This window comes from Pan paniscus, chromosome 10 (genome assembly GCF_029289425.2).
Source record: "Pan paniscus chromosome 10, NHGRI_mPanPan1-v2.0_pri, whole genome shotgun sequence".
In the NCBI taxonomy this organism is placed as follows: Eukaryota; Metazoa; Chordata; class Mammalia; order Primates; family Hominidae; genus Pan; species Pan paniscus.
The window spans coordinates 12,225,962-12,253,462 of record NC_073259.2 but is presented as its reverse complement, the minus strand read 5'-3'; the positions used below and the strand labels follow the sequence as shown (position 1 = coordinate 12,253,462).

At 46.3% G+C, this 27,501-nt stretch overlaps 1 protein-coding gene and 1 long non-coding RNA gene across 29 annotated transcripts; one reads left to right on the top strand and one right to left on the bottom strand.

The window, feature by feature from the left end:
• Positions 1 to 830: 830 nt before the first annotated feature.
• ZNF384 (zinc finger protein 384) lies at positions 831 to 24,280 on the top strand. Of its 28 annotated transcripts, none has more exons than XM_008973690.4 (12): positions 831 to 1,035; positions 2,178 to 2,237; positions 11,219 to 11,289; positions 11,561 to 11,798; positions 12,034 to 12,081; positions 12,284 to 12,617; positions 13,478 to 13,570; positions 17,306 to 17,530; positions 18,215 to 18,397; positions 19,912 to 19,990; positions 21,557 to 21,715; positions 22,625 to 24,280. In XM_008973690.4, the coding sequence occupies exons 3-12, from the start codon at positions 11,224 to 11,226 to the stop codon at positions 23,036 to 23,038; spliced, it is 1,839 nt and encodes a 612-aa protein (XP_008971938.1). In that variant the 5' UTR covers positions 831 to 1,035; positions 2,178 to 2,237; positions 11,219 to 11,223; the 3' UTR covers positions 23,039 to 24,280. The 28 variants fall into 28 exon arrangements, with proteins under 28 accessions (XP_008971938.1, XP_063449389.1, XP_063449395.1 ...); XM_034935233.4 differs by having other exon boundaries at positions 1,027 to 1,306; XM_008973693.4 differs by having other exon boundaries at positions 1,028 to 1,567.
• Positions 24,177 to 27,453, bottom strand: LOC129393474 (uncharacterized). Its single transcript, XR_008620347.2, has 3 exons — positions 27,345 to 27,453; positions 26,750 to 26,847; positions 24,177 to 25,479 (listed from the first exon to the last, which is right to left on the bottom strand). It is a non-coding gene; the product is annotated as an uncharacterized LOC129393474 (long non-coding RNA).
• Positions 27,454 to 27,501: the final 48 nt, after the last annotated feature.

Sequence of the window (27,501 nt, the reverse complement as noted above, 5' to 3'; positions counted from 1 at the left end):
GTTAAAATATCAATAAAAGGTACGTATTAAATGCTATGGGAATTCAGAGGGACCATTACAGGTTGGAGCAATCAGGCAAGGCTTCCTAAAAGGGTTCATATTAGGTGTTCATAATGAACTATAGTTCATTTATACAACAAGAGTTTACAGACCACTTAACTGCCAGGATATGAGGATACAGCAACGAACAATTCAGTCCTCGCTGTCCTGTAGCCAATATTTTAGTTGGGAGAGGTGGACAGCAAACAATAAATCAGGCAGTAATAAGTGCTATATTTAAAAGTAAAACAGGGTAAGGGGATAGAGATGTGGGTATGGGCAACAAGAAAAGACCAAAGTAAAGAAAGGAAGGGATGTGTCAGAGAGACAGATTTTGATGGCTGGGAGAGTTTCTAACTGGACCTAAGTAGGGACCGCAGAAAAACAAGGATGCGTCCTAGTCCTTTCCCGCATATTCAAAGCATTGAGACATTCTTGGGGATATCAGAAAAAATAATGGTAATTTCCTACATCAGCTTATTCAAAATCCAGAGGGAAGAGAAACGGGGTCCCAGCATCTGAGGAACCCACACCTCCTCTCCTACCTTGATGGATAATTCATGAACCTGTCGCGTTTCCACCCCCCCACCTTCCCCAGATGTCCCTTCCGGAAGCCCAGGGCCGCAGTCCTCCGGTTTCAGCTTTGGCCCCTAGCGGAACCCGCCTTCACTTCCGCCATAGCGTCACATCCCCTCTTCCCAGTCGCTGGGCAGAAGCTATTTCCGCCCCGAGTTATCGTAACTTCTGCCCTGAATATCTCGCAGCGCTAGCGGCGCCGGATGTGTTCCAGCCACTCCCGGAAGTGACTGGCTTCTGCACGCCCCTCTTTCTCCATTAGCGCCCCCCCTACATTGCTATTTCCCTCCCTCCCCCCTTTTCGTTTCCGGCGCTCCCGCCTTCTCTCCGCAGAGCTCTTCTCTGAGCCTGTTGGGGGGAGGGAGGGGGGCGTGGAGGAACTGGGGTTCGCGGGAGCACGAGCTGCAGCACCACTTCCGGGTGAGTGCAAGGGGAGGGCGGCAAGGAGGGGGGGGCCACCCACTACCTCGCGCCCCCGCCCTGCGGGTGTCTCGCGCGCGTTCCGTGCGTGTGAGTGTGTGGGTCTGTCTCGCGCCAGAAGTGCGTGCCCGCGCGCTGCGCCTTGCGCTTTTTCCCCTCCCTCGCCCCTTCCTGGTCCTCCCACCCCACTCGGCTCCCTCCTTTCCCAGCAAACGCCGCCCCTCCCGCGCCCTGGCTCAGGCTCTGGCGCCGCCGCAGCCGTCGCCGCCCGGTGAGTCTCGCGCCGCTACAGCCGGCGCGCGCCAAGCTGCTTGCTCCTCCCCCCTCCCCTTTTCCTTGGGCAGGCGGGGAAGGGGGGGTCCACGATGTGACTGTGTGTGTGTCCGTCCCGGAACCGGAAGTGGTTGTGGAGGAGCGGGCGATGGGAAGGAATGGGGGGGTTTAGGGGGCGGGTGCCTGTCTGGTGGGTGGCAGAGTTCAGCTCCCTGGAGGGGAAGGAGGGACGTCCCAAGGAAGGGTCTTTGAGAAAGGGGTAGGGGACGACATCAGGAGAAGGCTCCCAGGAACTGTCTCAGGGGAGCGAAGGTTTTGAGGGGACAGCTGGGGTCTCCAGTAGATAGACCACGGTGCAGGCTGAGGGAGGTACTTCTTGGCACAAGGCCTCGGGTAGGCAGGGGGCGAAGTCCTCGAAGAAGTGGGGGGAAGGCTAGAGGAAGTGGCTGGGCCTGAACTGGCACTGTGCCTGCCACAAGGTCTTGTGCATCCCCCAGCCCTCAGCTTTGCCTTCTGAAGCCACTCCTCAGGGGCAGAGACCCTCCTCCTCCTCCATCTCTAATGTTCTCTGACCCCTGGTTACCTGTGGCCTGGGAACGAACAAGGACCAGTCTCTGAGCCTAGGAGTGAAACCCAAACGCTGGTGATAGAATTCGTCTTAGTTTCTGGGAACTGGATTTATTTCTCTCGTATCCACGTAGAGGGTAGCACTAGACTACTGTTATTATATCCACCTGTCTTTGGATTGCTGGTTGGGGGGTCTGCCTGCCTTCCAGACTGACTGCTGACAAATAATTCCTGAGGTTCTCCACAGTTCTCTGGTGGCTGCACCCTGCCTGGCCCCTGTAACCTAGACAATTTGTTTACAGAAAGTTCAGGAGCCCTGGAAAGGAGAAGGAATAAGACGGCAGGAGGAAGAGAGAGAGAGGGTAAGATAATTTTTGGGTTAATGGCTTTTCTGGTTTTGGGGGAGAAGGGGTCACAACCAAATGGGGCGTGTGTGTGTTTCACAATGTGATAGAATACTTAAAGTAATAGCAGTTGTAATGCTGAGATTGTTGTGGGAGAGAAATCAGTTTTTTTCTATTATCTCTTGAGGGTCAGGAAGTTTTTGTGTAAAAAGTTGGCGCTATACCCCATCACTTTCCATTCCTACTAATGCTCATCAGGAATGAAATATGAAATGCTCAGGTGAAGCCACTGAATAGTGTTGCCTTGTGTCCAAAGGGGACATTTTTATTCTGCTTTGGGACACAAAGACCCTAAATGCCAATATAGTCCTTATGGAATTGCTTTCCTGTGTCTGGAACAAGCAAGGCTGAGTTTAGAATGGAGTTCCTATCCCAAATAGTCCAGTGGAGTGTTAGAAGTGGGTCTGTGGAGTGATTAGAATCTGTGACACAAGGTTATTTGAATTTGGTATGGCAAGATGAAATTTTCAGGGGAAAAAAAAAACTGCTTCATGGGTAGTTTGGAGTGAAGTGGATAAAACTGTACGGAGTAGACTCCAGAAGTAGGTCTGGAAGAGTTTCGGGTAGCCTGAAAATGACAGTGAGTGGACCTAAAGAGTTTGAGTTCAGAACTTATGATCCCAGAGGTTGGTTTATAAAATGCCTTGTGGGTTTCTGAGCCAAGTTGTTGATTAAATATTGGGTACATATCTCTTCTTCTCCAGTCTTATTTATTTATTTTGGCCTCACATTCCCCAGATCCATCATTTATAGTGGAACAGACAGGGCAAGGAGAACCACCGTGCCGTCCCTCCCACAGGATGCAGGGTAAAGTGGTCCGGTGGTGCCCAGGCTAGAAGCTGTTGGCCCAGGTTGCCAGCTGTGTGGTGGTAGCAGTCCTGTTTAGTCTGTTTGTGTATGGTGTGATGATGTTTCCCAGTAACATTGGGGTGCATTTGTTCTGAGTTACTTGTACTTGGAAGAGTTTATGGATACTGGCAGGAAAGCCTCACATCCTACTGGGATGGCCCTTCTTGAATGTCTTTAGACCCTGAGAGAAAGAGATTTTGTTTCCTTTTGGAGAAAAAAAAAAAACTTTCTCTGTGTTTCTTCATTTCAAGTCTTGAGCTAAGGTAACCTTTCTGCAGTTGTGTGTTTTGGAATGGTTTCTCAATAGTGTCTTAAGTTCTTTCTGTAGTTGAATTCAAGTTGATTGTTTTTTTCCATCTTTTTCTTGTTGATGCTACTTGTAGATGATTTCTAAACCAGAGGCTATAGATTTGTTACTTTTGGGTAGTTCCTTTGTAATTATGTAGTCCTTATGTAATTTTCATTGATTGTCGCTAATAGTCCTCATCTTGTGGAAGTGTTTCTGTAACTCTTCCTTTCAGGAGCACTTGGGGCATTTCATTCTTTCTCTTTTTTGTGCTGCCTTTATCTCATCACCATATGCCTTACAAACTTATTTATACAGGCCTCATCCTCTTCCATCCTCCATCCTGATAGAAACCTAGTAAAATGGTTAATTCATCCACTTAAATAGTTAAGAGCCATCCACTGATATAGGACCTAGAATTAGAATTCACAAGTCTTGGCCGGGCACGGTGGCTTACGCCTGTAATCTCAGCACTTTGAGAGGCTGAGGAGAGCAGATCACCTGAGGTCAGGAGTTCGAGACCAGCCTGGCCAACATAGCAAAATCCCGTCTCTACTAGAAATACAAAAATTAGCCAGATGTGTTGGCAAGCGCCTGTAATCCCAGCTACTTGGGAGGCTGAGGCAGGAGAATTGCTTGAACCCAGGAGGTGGAGGTTGCAGTGAGCTGAGATGACGCCATTACACTTCAGCCTGGGCAACAAAATGAGACTCTGTCTCAAAAAAAAAGAATTCAGAAGTCTTGATTCCCAAGGCCATTCTCTAGCTACTGAAATTGATGAGTGTATTTCATGGTTTTCTAAGGGTTGGTTGTGTTAAGGGAATGCTGTTTTCTTGGGAAAAGAAAATCATGCTTTATTTGAAAAAACAACAGTAAAAAACAATTAGTGGGTTCTGGGAAAGAGATGGTGGTCTTCACCATATCTGCCAAAAACACCTGCTGGAGGCCATGTCATCTTTATCCCTGGATGGTTGGTAGCATTATGGAAGGATGTGGTCAGATAGACAAAGCTCTGGTCCAAGAGTTCAAGTCCTACCGTGTTTCACGACTATTATTAATACTTGATAGTGTCTCTCTTCTTTATCTCCTGAGGGCTTCTGAGATTTGAGATTGGAGAAGGAATATGTAGTTCCTTGTGTCTCTTAAGAGGAAATTACTCTCCAACTTAATTAGAGTAAACCTGCCTTCTTTTTTTTTTTTTTGAGACTGAGTCTCGCTCTGTCGCCCAGGCTGGAGTGCAGTGGTGTGATCTCCTTTCACTGCAACCTCCACTCCACCTCCCAGGTTCAGGCAATTCCCTGTCTCAGCCTCCTGAGTAGTTGGGATTACAGGCGCATGCCACCATGCCCAGCTAATTTTTTGTATTTTAGTAGAGATGGGATTTCACCATGTTGCCCAGGCTGGTCTTGAACTCCTAAGCTCAGGCAGTCCACCTGCCTCGGCCTCCCAAAGTGCTAGGATTACAGGTGTGAGCCACCTCGCCCAGCAGTAAACCTCCCTTCCTATTAACAGAACAGTTGAGGCTTGGTGCAATAGTAAAGTTGATATGAGAACCCAGATTTTCAGCCTGCCAGCATTTTTCTTTCCGCCAAATTATATCTTTCCTTCTCTTCTGTTTTTTCTTTTCTTTCTCTTTCTTTTTCTTTTTTTCCTTTTTTCTTTTTGAGACAGGGTCTCACTCTTTTGGCCAGACTGGAGTGCAGTGGCGTGATAATGGCTGACTGCAGCCTCGACCTCCTGGGCTCAAGCAATCCTCCTGCCTCAGCCTCCCAAGTAACTGGGACTACAGGTGTGAGCCACCATGCCCGGCTACTTTTTTAATTTTTTGTAGAGACGTTTTAATTTTTTGTAGATACAGGGTCTCCCTATTTTGCCCAGACTGTTCTTGAATTCCTGGGCTCAAGTGATTCTCTTACTTTGGCCTGCCAAAGTACTTTCTTTAAATATATAGGCATAATCATTAAAATTGGCACTCTCTGTGTAGACATGAGTTTTCTGTGTAACATCAGTGGGCTTCTTTGGGTGATAAGAATGTTGATATGTGCCTGATTGAATGTTGGGATGATTTGGAGAAATTTCCTCCACGAAAGATAGAGTAAGCGGTAAAACAGACAGTAAGCAGATATTTGAGTGATCTGGCCCCAGAACGCCCTGTTACACAACTCTAGGGGGCGCAATTTACATTGTATTCTAGCAATAGTTTTGATTCTTAGCTCTCCATTGATCTCATTTCAGGAGTACAAAGATGAAGTCAGCCTCATCAGTAGCACAGTGGCATAGCATTTCTCAGGTGTCATTTTGCTGGTAAAGGTTGCTTATAGTTGGATGAGCAGTTCTCTCTGTGGTCTCCCTTTTGGGCTGACCTATTTATTGGAAGCTGGTAACGCATATGTAGTGTCTTGTCCTTGGACCAGACACACCAGTTTATTGGATGCAATAAACTAGGCATCCAAGTAAGTGGAGGGGCTTTTTATTTATTTTCCTTTGTAAAGTCCAGCCTCTTTATTCAGGCTCTGTCATCCTAAAGTAAGTTATCTTGGTAGCTAAGTGAGGTTTCACAGAATAAGGAATATGACCTTGAACTGCATGTCATTTTGCTGTTATCAAAAACTTCAATTTTGAAAACAGTTTTTGAGAACTAGCTGGAAAATAACATAGTTCATTCCTGGAAATATTCTAAATTTTATTTCCTGGATCAAGCCATAACATCAGAAAGTGTGTACTACAGTTATATGGTTTTGGTTCCTTGTAGAACCCCTTTCCTTAACTTGCCCTTTGGTGCCTGGATTCACATTCCTGCTTTGCTGTTTACCGTTGGACTCTGTGCCTCCAGTTTCCTCATTTCAAATGGGAATTACAGTACCTACCTCATTGTTGCAGGGACTAAATGATGTAGTAGTTGTAAAGTGCTTAGAACACTACCTTGAACACAATAAGTGCTTAATAAGTTTTAATGATAATGATAGTGGTGATATTGTCCACCAGTTTTTTTTTTGAGACGGATTCTCACTCTGTTGCCCAGGCTCGAGTGCAGTGGTGCGATCTTGGCACACTGCAACCTCCACCTCCCAGGTTCAGGTGATTCTCCTTTCTCAGCCTCCTGAATAGCTGGGACTACAGGCGTGCGCCACCATGCCTGGCTAATATTTGTACTTTCAGTAGAGACAAGGTTTCACCATCTTGGCCAGACTGGTCTTGAACTTCTGACCTTGTGATCCACCTGCCTTGGCCTCCCAAAGTGCTGGGATTGCAGGCATGAGCCACCGTGCTCAGCCTCCTCCTTCCTACGTTTTCACATCCATAGTGCATTTACTTTACTTCCTTGATTCTTTTTTTTTTTTTTTTTTTTTTTTTTGAGACAGGGTCTTGCTCTGTCACCCAGGCCGGACTGTGGTGGTGCAATCTCGACTTACTGCACTCAGGTGATTCTCCTGCCTCAGCCTCCCAAGTAGCTGGGACTACAGGTGTGTGCCACCACACCTTGCTAATTTTTGTATTTTTATTAGAGATGGGGTTTTGCCGTGTTGGCCAGGGTGATCTTGAACTCCTGAGCTCAAGTGACCCACCTGCCTCGCCCTCCCAAGTGTTAGGATTACAGGCATGAGCCACCACACCCAGCCAACTTCCTTGATTCTTTGGGGAAAATTATACGTTGGCCCTTTCTTTCGTTTATTCTCCCTCCTAATTATTATTTTTAATCTTTTTTTTTTTTTTTTTTTTTGAGACAGAGTCTTGCTCTGTTGCCCAGGCTGCAGTGCAGTGGTTAGATCTCGGCTCGCTGCAACCTCCACCTCCTGGGTTCAAGCAATTCTCCTGCTGCAGCCTCCTGAGTAGCTGGGATTACAGGCGTGTGCCACCATGCCTGGCTAATTTTTGTATTTTTAGTAGAGATGGGGTTTCACCATGTTGACCAGGCTGGTCTCAAAGTCCTGACCTCAAGTGATCCACCTGCCTCAGCCTCCCAAAGTGCAGGAATTACAGGCATGAGCCACCACACCCATTCTCTCCATCTTAATTCTCTACTTAATTCCCACCATTTATCACCACTTTTATCTCTTGTCTGTCATTTCTTTCCACTAGAAGGTTAGACAGGGATTATGGATTAAGACTTGAACCCCTAGCATTGTCTGCAAAATCTATATGTAGGTAGTCTACCGTTGTTCAATTCATTAAATATGTAATTGTGTCTTAGGTGATAAAGTCGTATGTTGGGGATATTTGTAAGATACAGATGTAAAAGATGTGATTGCTCCTTCCCAAAAAGTTTGGCAAGATTGAATTCTCTTAAACTGTGATCTGATTGTATCTTGATTCTGTTGCCTGAAAATGTGAGACTCCCATCTTTGCTTTGTTTTGTTTTTTGTTTGTTTTTGAGACAGGGTTTCTCTCTGTTACCCAGGCTGGACTGCAATCTCTACTGACTTCAGCTTCTGCCTCTCGGGCTTAAATGATTCTCCTGCCTTAGCCTCCCAAGTAACTGGGATTACATGCACCTGCCACCATGCCTGGCTAATGTTTGTATTTTTTGTAGAGATAGGGTTTCACCATGTTGCCTATGCTGGTGGACTCAAGCAATCTGTCCACCTCAGCCTCTCAAAGCGCTGGGATTACACACGTGAGCCACCGCAACTTGCATGTTTTGTTTTGTTTTGTTTTGTTTTGGAGTTGGGGTCTTGCTCTGTTACCCAGGTTGGAGTACAGTAGTGTGTTCATAGCTCACTGCAGTCTTGAACTCTTGAGCTCAAGCAGTTTTCCCACCTCAGCCTTCCAAATACCTAGGATTATGGGTATGCACGACCACACTCACCTCTTTTTTTTTCTTTTTCTTTTTTTTTTTTCAATTTTTTTTTTTTTTAGAGACACGGTCTCAAATATATTGCTCAGCCTGGTCTCAAACTCCAGACCTCAAGTGATCCTCCTGCGTAGGCCTGCCAAAGTGTTGAGATTACAAGCATGAGCCACCACACCCAGCCGTAAGACCCCTTTGTAAAGCTATGGCTGGAAGGACCAAGTTAGTACCTGTGTCAGAGACTGATTAGTTTTATTGTGTTTTATAACTCAGAAAACAGAATTGATGTATACTTGATCTTTGGTCATTTAATAGCGAGCCTGTTTATGTGAAGCTGTTGTAGTCACAGATTTGGTACATTGCACCCTCGCTACTTTTTAAAAAGGCTGAAATACAGTTTTTCCCTTTATAGATTTTATGAAAATTGGGGGTGCTGTTTAATAGAACAAAAAAAGTGATGTTTTCTATAAAAGGATAAGGAACAGAGTTATGTTAGAGTAATTTTCAGCTTCGGCGCCTTTGTTGAAGATCCTTCCCTGTTTCCTTAGTACTTAAAACTGAGTTTCTGTGCCCGGCCTACCCTTTAGCTCTCAGTATCTTAGTGTTTGCCTCCAGTGTATCCTCAGTGGGTCAACTTGCCTGTCACGGGTCTTCCCCGCCTGAACCTTGGTTGTGCTTTGCTCAGAGTAGCAGCCTGGTAATACTGTGTATTTATTTACTTTTTTTGTTACTCGTTTCCCCATTTCACCAGTCTCACACTCTCTTATTTGCCTTTTGTGGGGCTCTATCTTTGCTGGTCCAGGATTTTGGGAAGCTACTCTTGACCAACATACTGCCAATTAAACCTTGCCAGGAGAAGTGATCAGAATGTGAAACTGGGTGGTGGGATGCCTGTGTTCTGTACCCATCTGTTATTTGTTGGCATGATTCGGAGGGGTTACTTTTTTTCTTGTTTCTCAGAAAGTTTTTTTTTTTTTTTTTTTTTTTTTTTTGAGATGGCGTTTCACTCTTGTTGCCCAGGCAATGGCGCAATCTTGGCTCACTGCAACCTCCGCCTCCTGGGTTCAAGCAATTCTCTTGCCTCAGCCTCCCAAGTAGCTGGGATTACAGGCGTGCGCCACCATGCCCCGGCTAATTTCTTGTATTTTTAGTAGAGATGGGGTTTCACCATGTTGGCCAGGCTGGTCTCGAGCTCCTGACCTCAGGGGATCCGCCTGTCTTGGCCTCCCAAAGTGCTAGGATTACAGGCGTGAGCTACCATGCCCAGCCGGAAGCACAGTTTTTGAGAAATAGGAAGCAGGAGTCTGGCACTGTGTGTGTATTCTGGCCTACTATCATGCCTATTCTGCATCCCTTTGGAAACCTGGGTTACTACTAGTGCCAGGACACTTTCTAAAACTAGAAATGCTTTGATTCTCACTGCTCAGCGCAGCATGTGTGGTGCCCAGTGTAGCACCGTGGGTGTTCTTAGACCTTGGTGGGATTGGTGGGGTGTGGTCTTCAGATAGTAGTTGGTACTCAAAATATGTTTTGATTCTGATTTTTTTTTTTTTTGAGACGGAATTTCGCTCTTGTTCCCCAGGCTAGAGTGCAGTGGCGCAATCTCAGCTTACTGAAACCTCCGCCTCCCGGTTCAAGCAATTCTCCTGCCTCAGCCTCCCAAATAGCTGGGATCACAGGCATGTGCCACCACGCCCAGCTAATTTTGTATTTTTAGTAGAGATGGGGTTTCACCATGTTGGTCAGCCTGGTCTCGAACTTCTGAGGTCAAATGATCCACCTGCCTCAGCCTCCCAAAGTGCTGGGATTACAGGTGTGAGCCATCATGCCCAGTCTTCATTTTTTAATTTTCTTAGTCGTATTGTGTTCTGGCCTGGAACCTTCTCAAACTACACAGAACTGTAGACATATTGGTTGGAACTCTTGAAATTTTTATTGGCTGGGCACGGTGGTTCACGCCTGTAATCCCAGCACTTTGGGAGACCAAGGTGGGCTGATCCCTTGAGCCTAGGAGTTCAAGACCAGCCTGGGCAACATGGAAAAACCGTGTCTCTACTTTAAAAAAAAAAGAAAAAAGAAATTAGTCCGGCATAGTGGCACACGGCCTGTAGGCCCAGCTCCCTGGGAGGCTGAGCCTGGAAGATTGAGGCTGCAGTGAGCTATGATTGTGCCACTGCAGTGTAGCCTGGGTGACAGAGTAAGACTCTGTCTCAAAAACAGAAAAAATAAAAAATAAAATTTGTATTTCAAGGAATATAGTTTTGAAGAATAAGAGAAAGAGGAGTCATGCTAGGTACTGGCCCCTGGCCGTTTTCAAGTCAGTCAGTGATTTGTTTTTTTTTGGTTTGTTTGTTTGTTTGTTTGTTTTGAGACGGAGTCTCGCTCTGTCGCCCAGGCTGGAGTGCAGTGGCGCGATCTCGGCTCACTGCAAGCTCCGCCTCCCGGGTTCACGCCATTCTCCTGCCTCAGCCTCCCGAGTAGCTGGGACTACAGGCGCCCGCTACCACGCCCGGCTAATTTTTTGTATTTTTAGTAGAGACGGGGTTTCACCGTGTTAGCCAGGATGGTCTCGATCTCCTGACCTCGTGATCCGCCCGCCTCGGCCTCCCAAAGTGCTGGGATTACAGGCGTGAGCCACCGCGCCCGGCCAGTGATTTGTTTTTTGTGACCCTAGCTACATCATCTCCCCTCTCGTGACCTCAGTTTCTTTTTGCCAGCAAAGGAAAGTAATACCAGTTCTTCTTTAGGGGGCATGAATAACATTGTGTGAGTAAATGCGATACGTATAAGTTCTTTCACAGTCATGAAGTAGGATAGCCTCTGTTGGATGGGAATACAGTGACAAGGGGCTCTGACCAAGGTACTAATGTGCTAGACACTAAGTCTTGACTGCCAGTCCCCAGCCATGCGATCAGGTGCCAGAGGAGACCAGGAACTCTTCAGTTCCCCTTCTCCATTGCTTAGCTTTTTCTGAGTAATTCCTGAGTGTGACATGTTCTCTCATTTTTTCTTCAGGTAGAATGGAAGAATCTCACTTCAATTCTAACCCGTACTTCTGGCCTTCTATCCCCACAGTCTCAGGTCAGGTAAGTGGTGTTGCTTTCTTGCTCTCTCCAACTCTCAGTAGTAAGTTCTGTTACTATGGAGACTGAAGGTACACCACATGCTGTTTTACTGGGTCCCCCACCCCTAAGAATTATCTAGTGTTTCTGCCTGGGCTTCTCTCTAGAAGGCCAGAGGTATGAAGTGCTCATCCTTGATCCCTAAGGAGGACAGACACTGAAGTGTGCTCACGAGCAAGCAGAATCAGTCTCTCAGGCTGAAGAGGGTGCTCCCTTCCCCTTCCTTTTCTCTTAGATCGAGAACACAATGTTCATCAACAAGATGAAGGATCAGCTGTTGCCAGAGAAGGGCTGTGGTCTGGCCCCACCTCACTACCCCACCTTGCTGACAGTGCCTGCCTCAGTGTCCCTGCCCTCAGGCATCAGTATGGACACAGAGTCCAAGTCAGACCAGCTGACCCCACACAGCCAAGCGTCCGTTACCCAGAATATCACGGTGGTCCCTGTGCCGTCTACAGGACTGATGACTGCTGGTGAGCAACTCTGCTCTTCTCCAATCTGAGGTGTTGATCTTCCATGATCAGTACCCCAGGCTGGAGGGCTCCAAGGACATGGGGAGTGGGATATGTGTTTGATTATTCAATCAAATTTTTATTAAGTGCCTACTGTGTGCCTAGCAATGTGCTAGGCATTGTGGGGGATACAAAGAAGTAGAAGATGCGGTCCCTGCCTTTGAGGAGGTGACATTCTTTCCTTCTCTGAATCAAGGAGTCTCCTGTTCTCAGAGGTGGAGAAGAGAAGGGAGTCAATCAAGGGGTAAATCTCACTGTTACCAGGGGGGTGGGGACAAGGGTTAGGAGACCATTATTTTTCTACAGGGTTTGGGGTTTCCTGTGTACTCTGGGTTGGGTCGGTGGGGGGGTGAGGGGTTAATTAGACAATGATCTGGGGGAAATGAAATAGGATTAGGATCAGGACTGAACAACATGACACCATCTCCTTTTTCTCCCAATCCTAGGTCCGGGTTTGGTAATCACGTCCCCCTCAGGCTCTCTTGTGACCACAGCATCATCAGCTCAGACCTTCCCCATTTCGGCTCCCATGATTGTCTCAGCTCTTCCCCCTGGCTCACAAGCCCTGCAGGTTGTCCCTGACCTCTCCAAGAAGGTAGCATCGACCCTAACCGAGGAAGGAGGCGGAGGTGGTGGTGGAGGTGGCAGTGTGGCTCCTAAGCCACCCCGGGGCCGGAAGAAGAAACGGATGCTGGAATCAGGGCTGCCCGAGATGAATGACCCTTATGTCCTCTCCCCTGAGGATGATGATGACCATCAGAAAGACGGCAAGACCTACAGGTAAGACTCAGAGCCAGGGGCAGGATGGGGCGAGGATCCCTGGCTTGGTGATTCTCCCTGTACCCTCATTGTGTTCTGCCCCGGTCAGGCGCTACACTCTGACAGCTTCCCAGCTCTGGGCCACTTGCATGTCAGGTGTCCCATCATAGGATAGGAGGCAGAGCTGCTAGCATCTTGTTAGGATGCAAAGACCCATTTCACCCTTTCCTTTTTTTAACCCTTGTTTTGGGGGTCGTTAACACTGACTAATTTTTTAGTAACAGAGTAGAATTTCTCTCTTGTAATAAGGCTTTATGCTGGGTTTGAGACTCTTGGCTGCAGCTCCTTTTTACATATTCCATTCCTATTTTTCTAAGAAACCTTTCTAGTAAGCACCGAACCTATGTGCCATCCACCAGTTCCTGGGTCGCATTTGAACACTGAGCCTGCCTTACCCTGCATGGTTGGGATGATGGGAGGGGCCTTCATAAGAAGGTAGGAGGAATAGGATGCCTCCCGCTTTGGAATATGTACTTAAAGAATGACTTTGCTCACTTTTTAATTTATGAAAGTCATTTTGATTCTCCACTTCCTCTAAGTTCCCCTTTACCAAAAAGCATTATATGCATATTTGCATGTGATACTCTACAAAAATAATTACATAAGTAAACTCCCTGCCCTTTGAAAGTTGAACATCTTTTAATCCCTTTGAGAACTGTCATGTGCCCTAGTGGGTTTGGGGAGTTTGGTAGCACTGTATAGAGTGGGATAACTACTGTCACAGCTTTGATATAGACAGGGGCAGATGTGCATGGCTGGGAGTCTGGGTCTGTCCTTAGTTCCTTAGTGTGCCCAGATGGGCAATGTTGTTCCCATTTTAGGAGCGAAGGGAACTGCGGCACAGGAAATGGACAGAGCCTTGGGCTCATGGATTCAGTTCCCGGCTCCACCACGAATTTGCTGTGTGACCCTGGGCAAGTCCTTTTCCCCTCTCTGGGCCTCAGTTTCCTCATCTGTAAAATGGGGATAATTCTGTTTATGCCTCCCGTTTGTTGGGAGTATATATCAGATAAGATTTGAAATGTTGGGAACTTCAAAAGAAAGTTAAGAAATAGTTATTTAGCATTTATTTTTATTTGTGTTGTATAGTTCTACTATGGAGAGTAGCCTACAGAGTGTTTAAACCGCTCTTTATAAATGAAAATGAGAGGAGTGTTGCTATGCAGAATTGAGCACTGCAGAATTCCAGCTCATAATCCAAAAGTTCATTGCAGCTTTATTATTACAGGTGTACCCCACTTTATACAATAAAAGTGTTCCTGGAAAATGTTTCCATCATATCATATTATAAAGGTACCTGACAAGTTTGATTCATTTAAAGGCATTCTCTTATATATCAGTTCATAAAATTAAAATCCCTTTTAAGTTATCGTATAGAAATCTAGATTCTTATGTGTTTGTTTAAAGTGAGGCCATTGTGACATGGAGATACATCTATATACAATTTGTAGAAGTAGTAGAAGGATCCTTTAACACTCTATAGAGCCCTTCTAATGGATCAGGGTCCTCTCATTCTGCCCTTTCTTCACTGTGACCCACATTAAAGCTATCTCTGGACTTTCCAAACTGTATATATTAAAAGAAATGCATATATATAGTTGGAAGAAAGCCTCATGGGGCTTTTCACACATTCAGTATTTTTGGAATTCCTGAATGACCATCCACCCAGGTGACTACAAAGAACTTTGAAATTGAAGGGAGACTTATTGTATCCTAGGTAAACAGAATTTCTTCAGAAACTCAGAACTCTTGACCTTCCAAAGAAAACTTTTTTTTTTTTTTTTTTTTTTTTTTGAGACGGAGTCTCGCTCTGTCGCCCAGGCTGGTGTGCAGTGGCACAATCTCAACTCACTCTAACTTCTGCCACCCAGGTTCAAGCGATTCTCGTGCCTCAGCCTCCCGAGTAGCTGGGACTACAGGTGCGCCACCACGCCCAGCTAATTCTTTTGTATTTTTAGTAGAGACAGGGTTTCACCACATTGGCCAGGCTGGTCTCGAACTCCTGACCTCAGGTGATCTGCCTGCCTCGGCCTCCCAGAGTGCTGGGATTACAGGTGTGAGCCACTGTGCCTGGCAAAAGAAATCTTTTTATCACAGTGAATTTCTGTTTTGATGCATGTGTGGGTCAGCCATACCCTCTTCAGTGGTCAGTAGCATTTGACTAGGTATTGGGGCAGTTGGGTTCTGTTACTCTGGGCAAGTCAACATATCTCCCACTCTTTGTTCCCGTATATAAAATGGGAAGATCAGCCATGCCTTCATCTGTCTTGTAGAAATGTTTTGAGGCAAAGTCAGAATATTTGAAATTGTTTTGAGCATTTTAGGAAAAATGGATGATAATTCAAAGTGGCCGTTGTAATCATTATAATCAAGGCCATTGCATTGCATGCTTCCAAGGGGCCCCGTTCTCATTGTGTTGGATGTGAATGGTGCCCCTGGAGGAAGGCACCCCATGATATGGATGCTGGCTTTTCTATCCCCTGCTGACTGCCACGACTCTCCAAAACTAAATTTCTTTCCAACCACCCAGCACCTTGCATTAGAGGACTCTCTTACTTGACTTCATAGGATTTTCAAGTTGGAAATATTTTAATGATCTCCTTGGTCAGTCCCTTCCTGGCAGATGATTCCAACCTCTGCTTGAATACCTCTGGTGTTAGGAATCTTAAAGTAGGCTGGCATCATGGCTTTGTAGTGAATAACTGCCCTTTGGCAAATTACTTACTTTCTGAGTCTTTGTGTTCCTTTCTGTAAAAACATGGATAAGACTTGCCAGGTTGTGAGGAGTAGAAACAATGTGTCTGAAGTGCCTAACGTAGTGCCTGGCACTGTCAGGCATAACAACAAATGGCAACTATTATCATTGTGGTCATCATCATTATTATACCTAGTGTCTTCTGAGATTGCTCATTCCCTTGCCAGCACATTATAAATGAATTTAAGTTTTGCAAGTTCTCTTATTGGAAACTTTGACTAAGTGGGTTATTATTATTTTTTAAAATTAACCTTAATGTTAAGGGCAGAATTGTGTATTGAACACCCTCACACACAAATTGACGAGATTTTATTTGGGTTAAAATAAATATGTTCTACCTGTCTGAGAAATTGTAGCATCAAGGGAAATTAGTTTGCAACTTTAGTACAGTTGCCCTTCAAGTGACAATGTGTCCAGCTTCTAACTTCAGTCTTAGTGAAATATTTACTAGCATGAGCTTGTCCATCAGCACTAAGGCTTAAGATGAATGCAGTTTTATTACTGGAGAATACTTGGCTTACCTTTGACTGTCCTAGGCATTTGCTGGCCCTTCTGGGGGCAAAAATTTATCTCTCCATTTCACAGACCAGAAAATTGAGGTCTGTTAATGAGCAAGTTTGTAACTGAAGCCTGAGTAGAACCTAGGCATCCTGATTCCCACTGGTTGTGTCCTTTGGATTATGCTCACTATAAACAGAGCCTCCCTCTCTCTCCTGCAATGATTGGGCATCTCAGACAACTGCCAGGGATCAATAAGCTGGTAACTAAAAAATTCTCCTGAGATGAAAAAAGTGCAGAAATCATGATCCCACACCATCTGAAGCCTCTCTTAAGAAGATAAGTTAGGGAGAACCCAAAGAAGAGGGACTTGTGCTAATTGCCTGGCTTCCAGGCCATTGCCTTTTCTACCAGCTCCCATTTTACACTGGTGAATTGTTTACAAAAATGAAAGATAGCTTTTACTCAGTAAAGTCTGAATAATTGTGGCTTAACTTGCTCAGAGGCCTCCTTATTGATATTTGGTGGACAATACCAGAGTGGAAAGGATTACCAGCTTGGGATGAGTGAAAGTACGATCAGGTGCTACTGATGTCAACCCAGAGTGCTGACACTGGCTCCATGTGCTAGGGAAGAGGAAAGGTTTAGCGTGGAAGATAGGTGTTTTGTAAACATTTTTCTCCCAAATGCTTGAGGGATGGCACCTTCCCCTAGCAGCTACGTTGGTCATTGCAAAAGTGGTTTTCACTTGATTGTCAAGGGGCTGTGGGCAAGGGGTGGGTAGATGATGGATGCAACATCAGATAAGAGGGTGGAGAGCAGACATACATGGTTTGAAAAAGCCCCTCCAAATAATTCTGATACTTCCTCACCCCCATCCCTCTAGGAATAGCTGCCAAAAAGGAAGTAGGGGAAAATCTGAGGGAAAAAAATGATCTATGGAGACAGGAGAGGATCCAGTTAGTTGTTCCTCATTATCACCTAGGGGTCTTGAGGAATACAGAGGCATGTGCTTCATACATAGGAACATCAGAGCAAGGAATTCCTTAAATGTTTGAAATCAGGCTGCAGGCAGAAGGCAAACAAGTTAACTGATATTCCTGGCCCATTGAAATTCGCATCTGCCCAGAGTTCATACTGTTTTTCTGTTTTATCTGGTTGAAATACATTTTTGCACATCGAGGCAGTCCAGTCATTCAGCAAACATTTATTGAATATTTATAATGTGCTGGGCACCATGTTAGAAGCTTAGGCCATAAAGATCAATATATAGAGCTCTACTCTCAAGTTGGAGTAGGAGAGACCTCAGATAGGTGGGCTTCTCTTGGAAGTAGAGGGGAGGGTTCAGCCACACCTTGATGGGAAGGGTTCTAACCATTGCCCTCACTTGGCTCAGGTGCCGGATGTGCTCACTGACATTCTACTCCAAGTCGGAGATGCAGATCCACTCCAAGTCACACACCGAGACCAAGCCCCACAAGTGCCCACATTGCTCCAAGACCTTCGCCAACAGCTCCTACCTGGCCCAGCACATCCGTATACACTCAGGGGCTAAGCCCTACAGTTGTAACTTCTGTGAGAAATCCTTCCGCCAGCTCTCCCACCTTCAGCAGCACACCCGGTAAGGCTGCTCTTGGTTTACCCCACCACCTGGCCGTGAACCCTAAGACCATGTTGCCTGCACCTACTCCTCTCTCCACATGTATTTTTTTTTTCCCTTTCACCTTTGCCCATTGGTAGCCTCAACCTCCTATTACTGTCTGTGGAAATTATATATCCTAGCTATTTGGGGGGCCTTGAAAATTGTGGTCTCCAATTCCAAAGTCTGGAACAATCTTTGTGGTTTCTCTCTGTGTCTGTGTTTGGAAATCTTCTGCAGAGCAGGCCTGCTTTTACTATATGCTTCAGTTCAGAGCCAAGGTGTGCATTCAACTTCAGGTCCATGGGGAACAGGCGGTATTGGTCTTTGTTCAGATTACTATTTGGAAGCAGGGTGTCTGTGGTGAGTGTGTTAACCTTAGGAGAAAGCGGAGGGTTGATGAGATTGACTACTTTAAGGTTACCAGGAGCCATGGGTTGCAGCTCTTCATCATCTCACTGCCATTCTAGCCACCGACTTACGATCAGCAACAACCTAGATCTGGGTGTCCTCTTCATTTGCCTATCCAGGCTGGAGTGTTTTTGGGAGGAGGGAGGAAGGGGGTGCTCTCATCCGTCAAGCAACATCATTTCACCCAGCAGAGAGCTGAGCCCCTGGTGTCGAACTGCTTCCTCCTCCCCCCTTCCCTCCTCTCCTCTCCGGCAGGATCCACTCCAAGATGCACACGGAGACCATCAAGCCCCACAAGTGCCCGCACTGCTCCAAGACCTTCGCCAACACCTCCTACCTGGCCCAGCACCTCCGTATCCACTCGGGGGCCAAGCCCTACAACTGTTCCTACTGCCAGAAGGCCTTCCGCCAGCTCTCCCACCTCCAGCAGCACACACGGTAAGGGAGAGTGGCGGGCTACTGACCCCGCCCCGCTGGCATGCCCTCCCCACCCCCGCCCCGGACACACACAACAACCCGCATGCGGGGGGCGGGGGAGAGACCTGGCTGGAGGAGAGACCTGGCTGGCATCTGGGAGAAGGAAGACCAAACGACATTGGAGATTCAAGTGGACACAGAGCTTCTCTGGGGCAAGAGCTACGTCGGGGAGCTGCAGTGACTATATGATATTCACTGATCCATGGGAGACAGACACGTACCTGGAGTGGAAACAACTTTTCTCTAATTTTCCTCCCTGAAAATACTCATGTACCCATCTTGGAAGATTTGCCCCTTGATGGCAAAACAGAGGCATTTGAGTGGAGAAGACCGTACCTCTAGCCCTTAGGGCACCAATTATGAACAGGAAATAAAATCAGACATTAGCTGGGCACCAGCCTGGTGACACCCACAGCAACAAGCAAGGCTCTGAGGGATACCAAGAGTAGAGAACAAAAGAAAACACATACTAAATGTTCAGAGAGAATCAGCAAACAGAAAATGAAAACGCTCATGCTTCATAAAGATGCCCAGTGTTTATCCCGTGAATCTGGAGTGACTAGGAAGAAGGGAACCTGCCAACTAGAAGAAGTGATGATCTTTGGTGCTATCTCAAGTTGAACTGGAGTCCAGACTTACAGGCCATAGACCGTCTCACCCGGCTTCTTGTGGATGTGATGATCTCACCTTAAAGTGATCAGACATCTTGCTTTGAGAAGAGGAGGAGTCAGGCTTTCCTCACAAATAAGAGACACGTCCTGTGATGTTTTTGAGATTTTATACCAGAGGTCCCGAAAAGCACCTGGTCTTAGAGATGGTTCTGAAGTCGCTGATGAGGAGCGGGTGTCACTGCACCCACAAGTCCTTGGCTCATCTTAGCAGAGGGCCCTGTGGTGTTGGGGAAAGAGGTCACATTGGTACTAAACTAGGCATTTCCTGCCATTAGGGGGCTGGGCTGCAAAAAGCACTTAGTTTTCATGAGTTTCCATTAATATCACTACTACTCTCCACAATCAGTGTAACTCTGCTTTTCTTTGTTACCATAACATTCTCTGGAAGTGATGCTCAAGGCTGAGGGGACTGTTTCTGGCTATAAGGTGGGGCCAAGGAAGACGCGTTCTGCTTTTCTTTTTCCTTGCCATTGTGTTTATCTTGTGTTCTTGAATGTTCGTTAGGACAGTTACTGTAGGAGCTGACTTGAATGCCAAATTGTGGGCTGCCTGTTCCTTGGGTGCCAAGTCCTTAGTCTCTCCTCCCCCAGCAGAGGAGCCTCAGCTTGAGCTGAGTGATGCAGGCATTGACCAGAAGCAAATCATCAGTACCTGATCCACATCAGAGAGGAAGGCTGGTGCCTCTTGGAGGCCCATCTGATGTGCCTCCTTAGGAGAGCAGGATTGGCCTGGAGAAGATTTGTTGAGCCAGTTCCTAAATGGTCTTGCTGACATTCTTTCCCTTTCTTCTCTTATCCTGTGCAGAATCCACACTGGTGATAGACCATACAAATGTGCACACCCAGGCTGTGAGAAAGCCTTCACACAACTCTCCAATCTGCAGGTAAATGTTCCACCCTCCACACAAGACCTTGAGTCTGAGACTTGGGGCCATTTGAATAGTATCGTGGTTCTCAAGCGTTTTCAGGACTCCTTTACACTCAAACATTATTGAGGGACCCAAAGAGTTTTTGTTTATGTGGGTAATAGCTGTCTACATAGACGTTGTAAAACTGAAAAGCCTGAAAAATATTTATAATAGTAATCTGTTTAGAAAGAACAAAAATAAACCCATTGTGTGTTAACATAAATAACATATTCCAAGAGCCTCCAAAAACAACTGAGTGAGAAGAATGGCATTATTATACATTTTTGCAGGTGTCTATTTTTTATTTTCGGGACAGGACCTTGCTCTGTCACCCAGGCTGAGTGCAGTGGTGTTATCATGGCCCACTGCAGCCTCAGCCTCCCGGTCTCAAGTGATCCTTCCACCTCAGCCTCCCAAGTAGCTGGGATTCTAGGCATGCACCACCACACCTGGCTGTTTTTTTCATTTTTGTAGAGATGGGGTCTTGCTATCTTGCCTAGGCTGGTCTCGAACTCCTGGACACAGGCCATCCTCCCGCCTCAGCCTCCCCAAAGTGCTAGGATTGCAGGCATGAGTCACCGCACCTGGCACAGGGGTCTTTAATGTCTTAAGCTAGAAGATGAGTAGATTCTCAGATCTGCTGCATCTGGCCTATTATGTTATCACACATCATGTAATCTCTGTAAGGGTTACATGTAAAACATAAAGCACAATGAAGCCACTTGAAATTTTGAGGGGAACAAGATTTCAGTTAGGTTTTTCGTCTTTGTGTTTGTGTGTGTGTGTGTGTGTGCGCGCGTGTGCGTGTTTGAGACAGAGGCTCGCTGGGTCACCTAGGCTGGAGTGCAGTGGTGTGATTTCAGCTTACTGCAACTTCCCAGGTTCAAGAGAGACAAAGGCAAACATTGTCTTATTATTTTGAAAAGATTTGGCTGGGCGCGGTGGCTCACACCTGTAATCTCAGCACTTTGGGAGGCTGAGGCGGGCAGATCACCTGAGTTCAGGAGTTCGAGACCAGCCTGGCCAACACAGTGAAACCTTGTCTCTACTAAAAATACAAAAAAAAATTAGCCAGGCCTGGTGGCATGTGCCTGTAGTCCCAGCTACTTGCAGGCTGAGGCAGGAGAATCGCTTGAACCCGGGAAGCGGAGGTTGCAATGAGCCGAGATTGTGCCGCTGCACTCCAACCTGAGCGACAGAGTGAGACTTCATCTAAAAAAAAAAAAAAAAAAAAAGTTTTGACCCTGTGGGCCCCCTGTGAAGGTCTTAGTGTTCCCTAAAGATCCCCATGCCTCACTTTAAGAACCACTGGACTGGTGAGATGGGCATAAGCTGTCTTGGGATCCTGGTATGTGCTACATGAGGTATGCTTCCACCCTTAGCCTGTAGCTTCTCAAGTTTCATTTGAAACAATTTCTACTTTATTCAGATAGAGGGAGAAGCTGGGAGGCCTGACACCTACCTTTTTGCTTTCCATCAAGGTCAAGGGGGCAGGAGGGAAGAGTACAATGTATTCATTCTGGTTTCTCCCAATTTTCTCAGTCCCACAGACGGCAACACAACAAAGATAAACCCTTCAAGTGCCACAACTGTCATCGGGCGTACACGGATGCAGCCTCACTAGAGGTGCACCTGTCTACGCACACAGTGAAGCATGCCAAGGTGTACACCTGCACTATCTGCAGTCGGGCATACACATCAGTGAGTGCTCCGTTTCTTCTCTCCTTCCTCATAGTCCTCTAAGAGTACAGTCCACTTCACCCCGTTTTCTGGGTAGAGATCTGTTGCAGTGAATACCCTGCCTCCCTAGCTCCAACTTAGCAGAACAGGTAAATATTCAGAAATTAATTAGACCCATTCTGAGGAATTTAGGGGATGCCTGATCTCCTAATCCTATAGAGACTCATAAGCTTAATTCTTCATTTTATTTAAACATAAGGCAAAATAAAGCCACTTGAAATTTTGAGGGGAGCCGGATTTCAGTTAGGCATTTTCTTCTTTTTTTTTTTTTTCTTTTTGAGACACAGTCTCGCCCTGTCACCCAGGCTGGAGTGCAGTGGTGTGATCTCGACTCGGCTCACTGTAACCTCCACCTCCTGGGTTCAAGCGATTCTCCTGCCTCAACCTCCCAAGTAGGTGGGATTACAGGTGCATGTTGCCATGCCCAGCAACTTTTTGTATTTTTAGTAGACATGGGGTTTCACCATGTTGCCCAGGCTGGTCTCAAACTCCTGACCTTAAGTGATCCACCTGCCTCAGCCTCCCAAAGTACTGGGATTACAGGTGTGAGCCACTGCACCTGGCCCAGTTAGATATTTTCCATGAGACTCCAGAAAAGGTTGTAAAGTTGTTTCATTCAGGGGTCTTTGAAAAAAATAGCAGCTCATTCCTTTGCCAGTTGAATGTTCAGTGACTTCTAAAGGTTCCCCTCTTTTTTTTCTCAGTAGTGAGCCACTGAAAGTGCTACTTGAGTTTTGCTCAGTCTTGGCTCCAGAAAACCAGTATAAAGCTTACTCTGCTTACAGCAGAATCAGAGCCTGGGGTGCTAGTTACAAGTAATCTCTTTTCCTTCCTCTTTATCCCTCAACTTCTTTTTACCATCTCCCTCAGGAAACATACCTTATGAAACATATGCGCAAACACAACCCGCCTGATCTTCAGCAACAAGTGCAGGCAGCAGCAGCGGCGGCAGCAGTGGCCCAGGCCCAGGCCCAGGCCCAGGCTCAAGCTCAAGCCCAGGCTCAGGCTCAGGCTCAGGCTCAAGCCCAGGCCCAGGCCCAGGCCTCCCAGGCATCACAGCAGCAGCAGCAGCAGCAGCAGCAGCAGCAGCAGCAACAGCCACCACCACACTTCCAGTCTCCTGGGGCAGCCCCCCAGGGCGGGGGTGGTGGGGACAGCAATCCCAACCCTCCACCCCAGTGTTCCTTTGACCTGACCCCGTATAAGACGGCGGAGCATCATAAGGACATCTGCCTCACTGTCACCACCAGCACCATCCAGGTGGAGCACCTGGCCAGCTCTTAGAGATCCGTGCTGCCACCCACTGGGAAGAGGAAGTAGTAGTCCTGGTGTCTTCTTTCTCCAACTCTTGGTGGGAAAAGTCCTTTTCTTCCTTGACAGGCCTTGGCTCCATCTCCTTGGGCCTCAGTCACGGCTTTCCTTCACAGGATACCATCCTTTTTCTGAACTCTTCTTCAAAAGGAACATCAGCCCTCCTGATTGCAAAGGAATACTGAGCTGATGGTGTCATCCAGCAGCCTCCCCTCCCAAGCAAAGCTTTTAAAATTGGGGGTTGGTGCTCAAGGGAAGGATTTGCTATGACCTCATAGAAACTTGTCCAGTGTGGTCACTTACCCTATCCTTACCCTCCTTATCCTCAAAGTTTGGGCTGATGTAAGACTAGAGGCTGGCCCTCCCAGATAACAGAGAAAAGGGAGCCCCAAATGCAACCAGCCTCTTGTTCTATTCTTGCCTGCAAAAGAACAGAGGTTTCTCAAATGCCTCAGTCCCTGAGAGCCATTTCTTCCCCTACATCGTCTCACTTTGCTTCCTATTGACTGCTGGTAGAAGGAGATTTGGGGTAGGGGCTAGACCTCCTTTTATTTGAAGGGGGCAAGGGCTGAGATGTGGTCCCCAAGGGGCCAGAAATTCCCAAGTTGGTCACAGGTGGCTTAGAAGTGTGGGTTATGGTTTTATGGATTTCCTTGAAGCCTCTCTCCTTCTCTGCCTACAAAGACCCTATACTCTCAGTCTCCCCAACCCACCCCCAAGGAGCTGTGGGAGGCTTTGTGTTATCTGTGAAACTCCAAAACAGGGGTGTTGCGGAGAAGGGAGAGTTCAAGGCAAACGCAAGGACTGGACTTAGCTCCCTAGGTGCCACAGTCAGATGCCGGACACGGATTTATATATAAATATATATATATAAATATATTATACCCACTCATCACGGCCATCTTTGTTGTAACCATTTCTGTGTTTATAAATGCATTATCTCTGAGAATTTTCATATTTGATGTTTTGTTTATTTTTGTCCTTTTTTTCCCTCTCTCCACCCCTGTCCTCTAGCCACAGCATTTTTCTTTTTGTCTTTTTTTTTTTTTTTTTTTAAATCATGGCAGATTTCAGAGGAAAGGAAATTAAAAAAAAAAAATCAGGAAACCAGTTGTTATAAAGTAATTTAAAAATGAAGAAAAAAAGAAAAAAACTTATGTACAAACCAAGGGGTGTTTTTAGAACATTGTATAGAAATAAATTCATGTAAAAGGATCAGAGGCAGTGGAGCTACTGATGTGAGCGAGCATGCGGAAAAGGTATTTGGGGAGATGTCCAAGAACAGTACTGAGGATTTATACCAGAGTGTGTGTGTGATGAACAAGTGCTTGTGTGATGATGCCCCATTTGTGCAATTCTCCAGTCATGGAAGGATACAGTTTCATGATGTCTCCAGTGAAATCCTGGTTTATGAGGACTTCTACATACACATTCTGTCATGGAGATTGCATTGCCTAAATATGTGAGAGCAAGGCTTTGGTTATGTGTTAACAAAACAGCTAAGCTCCCTATGGAAGAAAAATGGAAGCCTCTTGAAAGGACCTACACTCCTGCCTGAGTCTGTGGAAGAGGGGCTTGCAGTTGGCAATGTGTATACATATGTATATTTGTTACCTTGTGGAAATCATAACCGGTTAAGGGGTGCAAGATTGATTTATGCAGGAGAGCTGTAGTACTATGGAGTAGAATGTGGTCATGAAACCTGGACTTCAGCCCTTTGCCTACCATCAACCAGTGTTGGCCAGGGTGCTTCTTCAACTGTTAGTGAAGGGATTGGACTAGGTAACTCTGAAGATACCTTTTTTGAGGATTAAGTAACTTGCTTTAAGGCTGGGTGCGGTGGCTCACGCCTGTAATCCCAGCATTTTGGGAGGGCGAGGCAGGCAGACCACTTGACGTCAGGAGTTCAAGACCAGCCTGGCCAACATGGGGAAACCCCATCTCTACTAAAAATACAAAAATTGATGGCCATGCACGGTGGCTCACGCCTGTAATCCCAGCACTTTGGGAGGCCGAGACAGGCGAATCACGAGGTTAGGAGCTCGAGACCAGCCTGGCCAGTATGGTGAAACCCCGTCTCTACTGAAAATACAAAAAATAAGCTAGGCATAGTGGTGGGCGCCTGCAATCCCAGCTACTCAGGAGGCTGAGGCAGGAGAATCTTTTGAACCTAGGAGGCAGAGGTTGCAGTGAGCCAAGATCGTGCCATGGCACTCCAGCCTGGGTGACAGAGTGAGACTCTGTCTCAAAAAAGTAAAATAAAAATACAAAAATTAGCCAGGTGTGGTGGCACGCGCCTGTAGTCCCAGCTACAGGCTGAGGCAGAAGAATGACTTGAACCTGGGAGGCGGAGGTTGCAGTGAGCCGGGATTGCACCGCTGCACTCCAGCCTGGGCCACAGAGCGAGATTCTGTCTGAAAAAAAAAAGGAAAGAAAACCTTGCTTTAAGCACCGAAAAAGTTGTGAAAGTTGTGACCAAGCTCCCACATCCTGAGAACTGGTGGTTCTCTGGGACTGCTGGCCAATAGTACTTGTCATCTAGTTGGGCTGGGATAAATAAAGCCCACTTAATTTAGTGCTAGATATCCTGTGTGGGCACCTAAGATGGTGTCTCAATATGTTGTGTAATACCAATGAATGTATCACATATGACCAAATACGCCAATGTTTCTTAGCTCCCTGAATATTTACTGCTTTCTTCTCCCACTCTCACCAACTCTTGAAAAGGCCCTAATGGCCCTAACTTCATCACCAGTATTAGAACTAGAATCTACTCTTTTAATGGATACACTCACACTCACTTATTGCAACAACCCTATAAGGTAGTTAGTATTCTCATTGTATAGTAAAACAGGCACAGAGATCAAGTTACCGAAAAGCATGACTTTTGTAATCAGAGCAGTTTCCCGGATTCTATTGCTGTATCTTACTACCTGCACACTAGTAAACCTGAGGTTTACGGGCTACAGATCCTTTCAGCACTGATACCTCCACCACTCTGCAGCCCCTGAACCCCCTCCTCCAGCCTGCTCTTACTGTCCAGATAATGTTTCAAATACATCCCTGCATCCATCTCAAAGCAAAACAAAGCAACTTCCAATCCGCCCGGGGGTTGGAAGTTCCTCTTCTCCACATATTTGGTAGAAATTATATAGCTGAAAGTCTGTCTCTTTAAAAACTTGCCATAAGACATTGGTAATTCTTATGAAGGATGTGTGAGGGTATGAAAAGTGTGAGGGGTGGCAGCTATCTCTAAGATACTATCTTACACCACTATTAGGTTATGGCCTTTGTGTTGGCAGTGTGTTGGCAGCCTCTCATACCCTTGACTGCTTTCCATTCTGATGAAAACCATAGAAATCACTCTACCATAGCTGACTAGAGTGATGGCTAGCAACTAACTAGCCAACTAGCCCAGTAGTGATACTGCTGCATCCCTCAATCCCTTCAGAATTATGATACTAACATCACATATAAACAAAAGGAAAACAAAAACACGAGATTTCCCCCTTAGAGAGTAGCAAGAGGGGCCAGGCACAGTGGCTCACGCCTGTAATCCCAGCACTTTGAGAGGCTGAGGTGAGCAGATCACCTGAGGTCGGGAGTTCGAGACCAGCCTCACCAACATGGAGAAACCCCGTCTCTACTAAAAACACAAAATTAGTCGGGCGTGATGGTGCATACCTGTAATCCCAGCTACACGGGAGGCTGAGACAGAAGAATCACTTGAACCCGGGAGGTGGAAGTTGCGGTGAGCCATGATCACGCCATTGCACTCCAGCCTGGGCAATAAGAGTGAAAATTCTGTCTCAAAAAAAACAAAAAAGTAGCAAGAGGGCAAGGCAGGAAGTAATATTTTATATGTGAAAGTGTATTCTAGTGTAACGTACAGGAGCTCTGACAAAAGATGCGCAGAATTATAGCTTTATTGTGAGTCATTCTTTGTATTTATAAGTAGAAAGCTGCTAATCTTTCTCAAGCTAAAAAAATAATGCTGGGGGAGATGGTGTTTGTGTGAGTGAAAAGAAATTCAGACGGTTTAAATGTCTCAAGGCCTGATATTCTTCCCCAACTTCCTTAAGAAACTAACTGGCTTGAAAAAAGTCATTATGCAAAAGAGGGAACAAAAGTTGGATCTTCCAGTTGCTAAGAAGGTATGTTTACGCAATATGAGCCTAAAAAGAACAGTTACCCTTGCACGGATTACCATACATTCCCGTTTTGGAGGGAAAAAAGTTTGCTAGAGAATGCAAAATGGCGACCTCCAGTGACGTCATACCTGTCTCGGTTGCGTCCTGGGGGTCTCTGTAAGGGCGGAAGCGGGCTACAGCCGCCTCACTATGGGCGGTCGTGGTTACCATGCAAAAGGAAAAGTTTCAGTGTCGGGCGGATGTGTACCGGCGGTAATATAGTAAGGGCGGAAGTTCTCCTTTAAG

What these genes read in the sequence shown, in the direction of transcription:
- ZNF384 (XM_008973690.4), top strand. Translation starts at nt 11,224, where the DNA reads ATGGAAGAATCTCACTTCAATTCTAACCCGTACTTCTGGCCTTCTATC. An exon ending in CACAACTCTCCAATCTGCAG is followed by an intron (nt 19,991 to 21,556) that starts GTAAATGTTCCA and finishes CAATTTTCTCAG; the next exon opens with TCCCACAGACGGCAACACAA. An exon ending in GCAGTCGGGCATACACATCA is followed by an intron (nt 21,716 to 22,624) that starts GTGAGTGCTCCG and finishes CATCTCCCTCAG; the next exon opens with GAAACATACCTTATGAAACA.